At 49.9% G+C, this 12,025-nt stretch overlaps 1 protein-coding gene across 1 annotated transcript; it reads right to left on the bottom strand.

Annotated features, from left to right (window-relative positions):
• Nucleotides 1-6,452: 6,452 nt before the first annotated feature.
• LOC127801573 (uncharacterized) lies at nucleotides 6,453-11,568 on the bottom strand. Its single transcript, XM_052336818.1, has 3 exons — nucleotides 11,177-11,568; nucleotides 10,251-10,798; nucleotides 6,453-10,090 (listed from the first exon to the last, which is right to left on the bottom strand). Exons 1-3 carry the CDS (start codon nucleotides 11,566-11,568, stop codon nucleotides 6,453-6,455), a joined length of 4,578 nt encoding a protein of 1,525 aa, XP_052192778.1.
• Between the last annotated feature and the right edge of the window lie 457 nt (nucleotides 11,569-12,025).

Consider the following 12,025-nt stretch of genomic DNA (forward strand, 5'->3'; position numbering starts at 1 on the left):
GTTAGGCCAGCGAGCTAGAAGCATTGTTGGAAGCTCGTTGGGCATATCGCTGAGAGCTCTTTGGAAGCCTAGTTGGGAGCTTGCTAGGAGCTCGCTTGGTTTTGCGATTTGAGCTCAGATTTCAGCGATGTATGAATTTGCTCTGATGAGCTCGACTGGGCTTTAAGCGATTGGGCCGACCTATTAGGTTGAGTCTAGCCCGTAAGAAGTGGTGCATAAAATATGTATAACAATAACAAAAACTACTGTCACTTGTATGAGGCGAAGTTAAGTTTACAAATTTAGATCCCATGAAAATATCTAATAATTGAATTTAATTTAAAAAAGAGTAAATTATACTAACTTCACCTTGAGTTAAGTTTAAGACAATTCAATTATTTTGAGAAATTCTGGAAACTTGTGAAAAAATAAATAAATTACCCCTAATTTTCTCTCATCCCCTCTTCCTCTTCCCCCCTCATCTCTCTAATTACATAAAAAGTTACACCTTAATTGCAGGGAAATCAAAGGCAAACAAACCTAGTGTGGAAACACTATTAACTTTGATAAAAAAGAAGAAGATACGCACGGGAGAGAATGGAGATTTGAAAATTGCTTCATATGTGTATTTGATAGACATCAATATGTTTATAATACATACCAACTAACCACAACTAACTATGGTTACAACCTCTAACCAATTAATAGTAAACAACCCCTAACAGTAAACAATAATAACAAAAATCAGTTTACTTAACTAGCTTAACACCCTCCTCAAGTTGGAGATGATGGAACAAAATGTCCCAACTTGGAAAAGAGATGATGGTAATGAACCGTGGATAAAGACTTGGGGGAAGAGATTTGCAAGCTGATTAGCGGAGGAGATAGAAAAAGGATGAACAAAGCCACATTTGAGATGCTCTTAGACCAAGTGACGTCAATCAATGTTTAAATGCTTGGCACGCTCATGGAAAACAGGGTTGGCAGCAATGTGTACGTAGGGCAGCTTGATTGTCACATTATAGAGAAATAGGCAAAGTGAGAGAAACCCGAAAGTCCTATAACAAATATAAAATCCATAACAATTCGCATATAGTGGTAGCCATGCTGCGGTACTCGGCCTCAACAGAAGAACACGAGACAATCTTTTATTTCTTCGTCTTCCAAGAAACAAGAACTCCCCCAAAGAAGATACAAAACCCTGTGAGAGATCTCCTAGTAGATCGACAAGCTGCCCAATCAGCATAGGCAGTAATATCAAGTGAAATGGATGCTGGATAAAAAAAGGCCGATAGAGATAAAATCCTTAAAGTACTTAAGAAGATGTATAGTAGCATCAAGATGAGGTTGTCGGGGAGAGTGCATAAACTGACTTAAGTGCTGCACAGAGTAACTAATATCAAGATGAATTAAATTTATGTACAAAAGACGCTCAATAAGCCTTCAAAACTGGTCAGGATTAGAAAGAAGTTCCCCCTTATCAGGGGACAAATTTAAACTCGGAGATAAAGGAAAAGAAGACGGCTTTGCATCTTGTAAGCCTGCATCCTGTATGACATCGAGTATAAATTTCTGTTGACTTAAGAAAGTACCTATGTCTGAACGAGCAATTTCGATGCCCAGAAAGTATTTTACAAAACTAAGATCCTTGATAATAAATTTATCATCAAGTTGTTTTTGAACCAAATGAAGGTGGTCCAAATCACTACCAGTCAATAAAACATCATCAACGTACACAATCAAAGCAGTGAAACAAGTTTCAGATTGCTTAATGATGATGGTTTTTGGGACCGACCACCACGTGCCACCTCTGCGACTGGACCTCGGGAATGGAACCTCGGACTTGGGGATGTCGGACCTCGGGTGTAGGACCTGCAAGACAATGGAGGGCCGGGGCTTGGATCCCCCGGGGTGGACTCCGACGCTCAAATCAGTAGAGTGAAGCAAGTAGTAGTAAGTGAGAGAGCTGTAGAGCTTGTCTATACCTGGCGAGAGTCCTTGTCTTTTATAGGCGAAACCGTTTTGGGGTACCCGAGATGAGCGGGCACGACCCCCGAGAATCCCGGTCAAGCTGGAACGGGTCTTGCGGTTCGGCCCGGATTTCCCGGGCTCCACTCCGGAGTGTTGACTTGCCACGTGTCGGTCTCTCAGGTGGTCCGCGTGGCAGGTGAGACTATCAGAGCGTAAGGGTATTCTAGTAATTTCAGTTGATGCCGCATCACTTGCCCCCCACTCCTTGGGCCGAGCTGAAAATCATGCTGGGCCGAGGAGTAGGTTGCCTGACTGTTGATTTTTACCAAGGCGCACGAGAGTATTTTTAAAATTGAGATTAGTGCTTTAAAACCTCATTTACTACCCTGAAATTATAGGGATGAGTTTTGGTTGGAGGGAAGAATTCGTTTGGAGGGAAACATTGTCATTTTGAATTTTTCTTCCTTTGGGTCCCCTCTATATAAGCCCTAAGGCCCCACCCCACACTTATTATTTCAAGACAAGCATTCATCTCCTTGAGGTTAGTCTTTCCCATCCTCCTTTGCTTTTATTTTTTCTTATTTGTTATTTATTTATTTTTTATCTTTTCTTCTCTTTTTTTTTTTTGCTTTTTTTTTTTTTTTTTTTTTTTTTAAAAATTGGGTTTTTCCTCGGCCAGGCGCCCCTGCCTGGCCGAGGTCGACCTGGCCAGGCCGCCTCGGCCATGGCCGAGGTCGGCCTGGCCTGGTCTGGCCCGACCTCGGCCGCGGCCGAGGTCGGCCGCTCTCGGCCTCGCCAAGGCGAGGCCGAGCTTGCTCGGCCATGGCCGAGCTGGCCGAGCTCGGCCATGGCCGAGCTGGCCGAGCTCGGCCATGGCCGACATGGCCGAGCCAGGCCGAGCTCTGGCTCGGCCATGCTCGGCCTCGCCAGATCTCGGCGAGGCCGAGCCCCTTGGCCACGGCCGAGCGCTTGGCTCGGCCTGGCCGAGGTCGGCCAGGGCCGAGGGGTTCGGCCCTGGCCGAATCGGCCCTGGCCGAGGTCGGCCATGGCCGCCCCCCTCCTGCTCTCCTTCTGCAGATTTTTTCTCTTTTTTTTTTTTTTTTTTTTTTTTTTTTTTAATATATATATATACATATATAGATATAATATATATATGTTAGGGGTGTCCTTGGGTCGGCCATGGCCGACCCTTGAGACTTTTCCCTTTTTTTTTTTTTTTTTTTTTTTTTTTTTTTAATATATGTATATACATATACATATATAATATATATATGTTAGGGGTGTCCTTGGGTCGGCCATGGCCGACCCTTGAGACTTTGACAAAGTCCTCGGGCTTTTCCTTTGTTAATAATAACAAAAACGATCTTTAAAACAAGACAACTTTACTAACCTGTTTCCTTGGCTCTTCTTTTTTTGCAGGTGTGACTCAAGGTTTTCCCAAGCTAAATCGCGTCTACTGAGCTCTCCGAGGCTCTAGCCCAGTCGTGGTTGTTTTTTCTTGACCTCGGCCTTTATTCTCCTGGTCAGTGACCTTCTCTTAACTACTTCTGCTCGTTTTTTAGCATGTCTTCTTCTTCTTCTTCTTCCTCCGATTCCGAGAGCTCTAGTACCAGCTCAAGTAGTGAGGAATCACACACCGAGTTATCCAGCCCCCCTCACGGCCCCCTTCGTAGGCCTGGGAAACTTAGGAGGCCTGAGAGAGTTTCACCTCATCCCACTTCGGAGTCTCATGTGAGTAGTGATCCCAACTTAGAAAGCTTACCCGAGGATCTAACCACGGACCATTCTACCATAACCGAGAGGGAGTTGTTTCCCCTCCTCCGAAAATACCGTCTCATTCATGATGAGTATTGGTATAGTGAACCCCGAGGTTTGAAAGCTCACCAGGCCCCCTATGGCTGTATCACCGTCTACGAGCAGGCCTTGGCTGCCGGCCTTAGATTTCCTCTCGCGACTCCTGTAGTTGAGGTGTTTGCTATCGTTGGGTTATGCCCCTCTCAGTTGACTCCCAATGGCTGGAGGTGCCTATCTACCTTCATTCTCTGTTGTCGAGCTCGGGACATTGAGCCCACTGCTCAACTTTTCTTTAGGATGTTCAAAGTAATTTCCATTAGCAAAACTGAACCTCGATTTGCTTTTTCCCCCCTCAACCAGCGTCAGTTCGTAGTCGATAACCCCACATCGGTAAAACGATGGAAGAGTAGATTTTTCTTTGCTGGCTTGAAAGACCGGGGGGTCAGCTTCGGGGTGCCAGTTGAGTGGGCTTTCCAGCCCTCAAAGGTCCGTAGTCGCAAGATCACGCAGGACGAGCTTCACAATATTCAGATTTTGAGAGAGCTGAACCCTATCAGCGCTCGGGTCCTGATATGTGATCGCACCTTGTACCTGGGGGGTTTATCCACTCACACTTGCTTCGAGCCTGATGTCACTTTGGGTAGTCATTTTCCCACTATCTTCATACTTTTCTACCTCGCTTTTCTTGCCCCTAATATCTTGTTTGCACATTTGCAGCTGAAATGGTGAGCACAGCTTTTATCTGGGGGAAGAACAAACGGAGACCCGTGGAGGACGAGGGTGCCCCAGCTCTTACGGGGGGAAAGGTTGCCTTGAATGCTCCTCCTGCTGAGGAAGGAGAGCCTAGTCGTGCTAAAAGGAAGAGGACTTCCCATCCTCCGAGAGAGCTCATGCCAGCCCCGGAGTCTCCTCCCCATAGTCCAGACCATGTTCCCGATTGGGGAGTGAAGGCAAGTGATCTCAGCCGGAACACTCAGGTGGCCAGACGTATGATTCATCACTTTGCCACTCCCGCCGATCGTCAGGTGTTGGCCGAGCAGTCCTCGGAGGCCGTAGAAGCCACATTGTGCAAGTATCTGGCCCAGGTAATCATCTATACTTTATCAACATCCTCCAGTCTCATCTATGTTGTCCTTACTTGCCTTGCCTATTGTAGGTGGTCACACTCGTTTCGGACTTTTCCGGACGTTTCTCTCAAGCTTCCAAGAAGACCTTGGAACTAGACACCCAGCTGCAGGAAAGAGACGAGTTACTAGAGAGCCACAGGAAAAACTTGGATGAGTTGTCCTCCCAGCGGCAGGCTTCAGACCTACGTATTCAGGGGCTAGAGGCAGAGCTGTCTCGGATGAGCTCCAAGCTATCTCGGGCGAACTCAGTCATTCGCCAATACGAGCGCAAGTATGCCGAGCCCATCAAGCTTCCTGAGGTAGAGGAGTTCCTCCAGAAGAACCTGCAGGACGCTTGGACAAAGGGATTCCAAGCTCATGAGATAGAGGTATTACGAGCTCATCCAGACTTGGACATGTCCACTGTTCGGTCTGTTGCGGAGATTGTGGCCGGAATGGAGGACTCGGAGATGGCTGACGATGGTGATGCGCCTCCTGATGCTTGAGCTCTTCTTCTTCTTCTTTTTTTTTAGCTAGGGCCTTTTTGTACTTCCCCTATTATCATGTATTGGATCCTCTGGTTTTTATATAGTACTTCACTTTGACTGTTCATCTTTTGCTTGCGAACATATGGACTGAGACTAGTTGAGCCTCGATCCCTTCCATAGTTGACGAAGGTGAATTTGACTCTTGGTTCTCCCTTGGTCGACTATCATGGGGGTGCTGTGTTGTAATTTTTCCTTGGCCATTAGTCCACCGTTGGGGACAGCCTAGGGCTCGTGACCCTGGGATTCTAGAGACTCCCACGCGAAGGAGGGTGTTAGCCAGAGTTTTTCCCTGGCCTTTAGTCCTCTTTTGAGAACGGCCTAGGGCTCGTGACCCTTGGTTTTTAGCCACTCCCACGCGAAGGAGGGTGTTAGCTAGGGTTTTTCCATGGCCCTTAGTCCTCTTTTGAGAACGGCCTAGGGCTCGTGACCCTTGGTTTTTAGCCACTCCCACGCGAAGGAGGGTGTTAGCTAGGGTTTTTTCCATGGCCCTTAGTCCTCTTTTGAGAACGGCCTAGGGCTCGTGACCCTTGGTTTTTAGCCACTCCCACGCGAAGGAGGGTGTTAGCTAGGGTTTTTTCCATGGCCCTTAGTCCTCTTTTGAGAACGGCCTAGGGCTCGTGACCCTTGGATTTTTCTTCGACGAAGTATGATCCTTTGGACCATTGCTATTAGATGAAGAGAAGCCTTGCCATTAGTCGTAAAGAAAAAGAGTACAAAGAGATTCAGGGAATTCCCCTACTCATTGATAAAACTTCCTTAAGTTCTGCACATTCCAAGTATGCTTCAGGGGCTTGCCTTCCATGTCTTCTAGTCGATATGCCCCCGGACTTAGGGATTCCACCACCCGGTACGGCCCTTCCCAATTCGGAGTTAGTTTATTCATGTCCCGAGGATGGCTCACGTCGAACCGTCGTAGGACAAGGTCTCCTGGCATGAAGCTCCTAGCGTGGACTCGTCGATTGTAGTACCTAGCAATGCGCCGGTTATATGCGGCTTGTCGAATTCGTGCCAGATCTCGGAGCTCATCCATCAAATCCAAGTTGCACCTTAGCCCTTACTCGTTAATCTCGGGATCGAAATGCTCCACTCGATAGCTCCTTACCCCAATCTCGACAGGGATGAGAGCCTCCGAGCCATAACACAATGTAAAAGGGCATTCTCCTGTAGCCGTTCGCGGTGTGGTTCGATAAGACCATAGTATACTGGGGAGCTCATCTACCCATTGGCCGTCTGCCTTTTCAACCCGAGCTCGGAGTCCTTGTAGAATGGTCCTGTTCGTAAGCTCTACTTGCCCATTAGCTTGAGGATGGGCGACCGAGGTAAAATGTTGCTTAATCCCCAACTCTCGGCACCATTCTTGCACGGATCGGTCTTCGAATTGGGTGCCGTTGTCAGTTATTAGTACCCTTGGAATACCAAACCGGCAGACGATGGATTTCCAAAGGAACTGTTTTACCCTCCGACCTGTAATAGTCGCCACAGGCTCGGCCTCCACCCACTTAGTGAAGTAGTCGATGGCTGCTATCAAGTATTTGTTCTGTCCAGCCGCTAGTGGAAAAGGCCCGAGGATATCGACTCCCCACCTGGAAAACGGACAAGGTGAAGCCAGGTGGGTGAGTTCGGCTGCCGGGGTGTGAACCAGGTTGGAGGTTTTTTGGCATCTCTCACAAGTCTGGACCAAATGCCCAGCGTCGCTCATCATTGTCGGCCAGTAATACCCCTGCCGGAGTGCCTTCTGGGAGAGAGACCGAGCTCCGATGTGACTGCCGCAAATCCCCTCGTGGATTTCCCTTAGGATGTAGTCGGCTTCGACCGGCCCCACACACTTCAGTAGCGGCTGAGTGAAGGATTTCTTATAAAGGTCTGATCCCACCAGTAGAAACTTGGCAGCCTGGCGCTTGAGTTTTCGACTTTCCAGTTCCTCCTCAGGTAGCCATCCCTTGGTCAGATGTGCTACGATGGGATCCATCCAACTTTCAACCCCTTCTACGCAAAGCTGCTCTGCCTCAGTCTCTATGCTCTTCTGGGGCAACGACTCCATGTAAACAGCTCGGGAATTCCTAGGGAAGGAAGAAGCAGCTATCCTCGAGAGAGCATCCGCCACTGCATTCTGCGCTCGTGGGACATGATTGATTTTCACTATCCGAAATCGTGCCATAAGATCCTTGGCTATCGCCAAGTATTGGGCCATGACGTCCTCTCGAGCCTCGAACTCTCCTGTGACCTGCTGCACAATCAAATTTGAGTCAGAATATACCTCCAGATCCCTGACTCCCATCTGTTCCGCTAGTCTGAGCCCGGCAATGAGCGCCTCATACTCGGCCTCATTGTTAGAGGCATTGAACTCGAAGTGGAGGGCATACGGCCAAGCCTGGCCATCGGGGCCCTGCAGTAGTAATCCAGCGCCACTGCCTCCGACACTTGAGCTGCCATCTACAGAGAGAGTCCAAGTCTGGGAAATCCCCTCGTTTGCTTCATCTGGTAGGGTGCCTTCCACGATAAAGTCGGCAAGAGCCTGTGCCTTGATGGCCGGCCGAGGTCGATAGTCGATGTCGAAAGCACTCAGCTCTACTGCCCATTTGAGCATCCTCCCCGACAAGTCCGGCTTTCCCAGCACATGCCTCAGCGGCTGACTTGATAGGACGATAATGTGGTGTGCCTCAAAGTAGGGTCTCAACTTTCGAGCGGAGATGACTAGGGCATAGGCCAACTTTTCTGTTGGAGTGTAACGAATCTCAGCGCCAGCCAACCTTTTGCTCACATAATAGACCGGCTTTTGGATTTTGTCTTCCTCCCGTACCAAAACCGAACTGACAGCTTCATCTGAGGCAGCTAGGTAAATATATAGTGACTCTCCTGGCTGTGGTTTTGCCAGGACTGGGGGGGAGACTAGACATCGTTTCAGCTGCTCAAATGCCTCCTGGCATTCCTCTGTCCACGCAAAATTCTGGACTCGAGTCAAGGCCTTAAAGAATGGCAACTGTCTTTCCGCAGATCTTGACAAGAACCTCCCTAAAGCTGCTATCCTCCCGGTTAGCCTCTGCACTTCTTTGATACTTCGAGGGGGAGGCATCTCGAGTATGGCTTTTATCTTCGAAGGGTTAGCCTCAATTCCCCGGTAATGCACCATGAACCCCAAGAATTTACCAGCTGTAACCCCGAAGGCACACTTGGCCGGGTTGAGCTTCATCTGATACTGGCGTAAGGTTCTGAGGCACTCCTCCAAGTCGTCCGGATGTTGTTCAGCCAATAGACTCTTGACTAACATGTCATCCACGTAAGCCTCCATGTTTCGACCGAGTTGAGCTTTGAACAATTTGTTGACTAACCTCTGATATGTAGCTCCAGCGTTCTTCAGCCCAAAGGGCATAACTCGGTAACAATAGGTAGCCTTATCCGTGATGAAGGCCGTCTTTTCCTGATCTTCAGGGTGTAGTGGGATTTGGTGGTACCCCTGGAATGCATCCAGGAAGCTCATTAGCTGACACCCCGCTGTTCCGTCAATCAACGCATCAATCCTGGGCAGGGGGTAACTGTCTTTCGGGCAAGCCTTGTTAAGATCTTTAAAATCAATACAAAGCCTCCATTTTCCCGATCCCTTGGAGACAAGAACCACGTTGGCTAACCACTCTGGGTAATTGACTTCCCGAATATGATTAGCCTCCATAAGCTTTTCCACCTCCGCCTCTATAGCTTTAGCCCGCTCCGAGGCAAACTTCCTCTTCCTTTGTCTTACCGGCACACAATCCGAATAGAGCCCCAAGCGGTGTGTCATGATCGCTGGATCTATCCCCGGCATATCTAGGGTAGACCATGCGAACACATCTTGATATCGGCGTAGGAGTGAAAGGATCTCGGACCTCAAGGGCTCTTGTAACTTGGCACTGATTCGCACCGTCCGACCGAGCTCTTCCCCCAGTGGGACTTCCTCGAGCTCATCCACTGGCTCTGAAGTCTTAGGCTCTTCCGGACCTTCCAAGATGAAACTAGTAACCACAGTGGGAGGGGCAGCGGAATTCTGTCCCTCCTCCCTTACTGACCTCTGACCTGCTCCAATACTCGGGTTTCTCACCTGTTCCGTCTCCATCTGACCCTGACCAGCTTGAGGGACCGCCTCCCGATTCGGTCTTGAGTCTAACTCTGACCCCTTGGCCATAGTGGCACTCAAGGAGGCCACGTAGCATTCCCTAGCCTGCCGCTGGTCTCCTCTTACCTTGCCAATCCCTCCCGAAGTAGGGAATTTCAACACCATGTGATACGTACTCGGTACTGCCCTCAGAGCACTAAGCCCAGACCTACCAAGGATCATATTGTACGCCGAGGGCACATCTGCCACTAAAAAATCCAACGTCACTCGGGATTTATGAGAACCACTACCGACCGTCAGGGGCAACCGGATCAAACCTTCAGAATGGATCACCATTCCATCAAAACCCACCAATGGGACACGGACTGGCCTTAGCTGATCGAGCGTGAACCCCATCCCTAGGAATGCCCTCTTGTAGAGAATCTCTGAAGAGCTACCTGGGTCCACGAGGATTCGCCTCATCTCCCACTCTCCCACTTGAGCAGTAATCACCAGAGGATCCGAATAGCTGGGATAACTCGGAAGATCCTCCTCAGAGAATGTGATGACCACCCCTTCCTTTACCGTGCTCTTGGGAGCAGTTGAGTGGGACCCTGGAACTGTCCCTGCCGCCAGCGTGTACAAGATAAACTTCTGTCCTCCCTCCTCGGCGGGCTGCTTTCCTTCTCTCCGGGGGGGGTGTTCGACTTCGCTCTCGAAAGCGATCTCGAGTAGGAGACCTCCCTCGATGCTCCGACTTGGGTTCTACCTTGCCCGAGCTCGTACCTCCTCGACCCACGAAATCCCGAAGGTATCCTCGGTTGATAAGCTCTTGTATTTCTTCTTTCAGTTGGATGCAATCCTCAGTATCATGGCCGTGGTCGCGGTGAAAACGACAATACTTCTTTTTACTTCGAGTGTTGGGTGGAGATTTCAGCGGGGAAGGACGCCGTAAATAATTCTTATCCTCCAATGCTAGGAGAATCTCTGCTCGACTTGTATTCAGGGGAGTGTAATTCACCGGGCTTCCACGTGCACCCCCAAAACTCGGGCGATCGGGAGCTCGGGAGGGACGATAGTCCGTCTTCTGCTCTGGGGCCGGTTTTTTCTTCTCTTTTTCTCTTTCTTTCCTGTCAGGTTGTTCCGCCCGCTTCACCTTCATCACCTCTTCGGCGTTGATGTACTTATTAGCCCGGGCTAAGGCCTCTGTGAAAGTACGAGGTGGAGTTTTAGCTAAGGACTGAGCAAATGGCCCAGCTCTCAAGCCATTCTGAAGAGCCACCATTGCGATTCGCTGGTCAAACTCATCGATACTTAATGCCTCTTCGTTGAACCTAGCCACGAAATCTCTTAGGGATTCACCCTGGTTCTGCTTGATGTTCACCAGAGCCATGGAAGACTTCCGGTGGCGCTTCAAGGGAGCGTAGTGGGCTAAGAAACAGGTCTTCAACTCTTCCCAGCGGTTGATGGAACGATGGGGAAGGCAGGAGTACCAGGTCCGGGCATGTCCTCCCAGAGTGGCCGAAAATGCCCGGCACCACATCGCGTCCGACCCCGATTGCACCAGCATGTGGGAGGAGAAAAGCTCGACGTGATCATAGGGATCTGTGCTTCCATCATAGAGCTTGATGGAGGGGATACGAAACCTTTCCGGTGGAACCTCTGCCATGATGCCCTTACTCAAGGGTTGGTTAGAGCCGGGGTGGAGCAACTCTTCCTTTCCCTTCTTGAGTTCGTGGACTTGCTTCTCTAAGAAACGCAATCGTCTCTCCTGCGAAGTCCCTCTTTCTCGCGAGGGGGCAGAAGTGGATCCTGCCGCCTCCGAGGAGTGGATTTCCTGACCCGTCTGGCGGGATTGACGAGGCTCCCGAGCAGGAGGAGGTGACTGATGCTCCGCCCGCTGAGAGGGCACATGCGAACGATGTTGTTCGGTCTGGTGTAGATAACCAGTCAACAACTCAGTTAGCTGTTGGACCTGGTTTTCCAACCTAGTGAGTCGGTCCTCCGGCATGGGATTGGCTGGAGGTGGTGGATTCTCTCCTTGTTGCGGGGCTTCTAGATTGGCTCCGACCTGGCTGCGAGTCACGTCTTTTCGGGGAGCCATGTGGTTAGTTGTGGCGAGGAGTGAAAGTCGTTTGACACTCGCGAAAAGACCGAGGTCCGAGGTGAGGAGTTGAAGTCCGAAGCGCGAGGTAGGGAAAGAAGAGGTTAGCGAGAATGGACGTCGGCCCCACGGTGGGCGCCAAATGATGATGGTTTTTGGGACCGACCACCACGTGCCACCTCTGCGACTGGACCTCGGGAATGGAACCTCGGACTTGGGGATGTCGGACCTCGGGTGTAGGACCTGCAAGACAATGGAGGGCCGGGGCTTGGATCCCCCGGGGTGGACTCCGACGCTCAAATCAGTAGAGTGAAGCAAGTAGTAGTAAGTGAGAGAGCTGTAGAGCTTGTCTATACCTGGCGAGAGTCCTTGTCTTTTATAGGCGAAACCGTTTTGGGGTACCCGAGATGAGCGGGCACGACCCCCGAGAATCCCGGTCAAGCTGGAACGGGTCTTG

Source organism: Diospyros lotus, chromosome 5, assembly GCF_014633365.1.
Source record: "Diospyros lotus cultivar Yz01 chromosome 5, ASM1463336v1, whole genome shotgun sequence".
Taxonomy (NCBI): Eukaryota; Viridiplantae; Streptophyta; class Magnoliopsida; order Ericales; family Ebenaceae; genus Diospyros; species Diospyros lotus.

What these genes read in the sequence shown, in the direction of transcription:
- LOC127801573 (XM_052336818.1), bottom strand. Translation starts at nt 11,568, where the DNA reads ATGGCTCCCCGAAAAGACGTGACTCGCAGCCAGGTCGGAGCCAATCTA. An exon ending in CTCAAGAAGGGAAAGGAAGA is followed by an intron (nt 10,799 to 11,176) that starts GTTGCTCCACCC and finishes TTTCGTGGCTAG; the next exon opens with GTTCAACGAAGAGGCATTAA. An exon ending in GGATTTCGTGGGTCGAGGAG is followed by an intron (nt 10,091 to 10,250) that starts GTACGAGCTCGG and finishes CGCTGGCGGCAG; the next exon opens with GGACAGTTCCAGGGTCCCAC.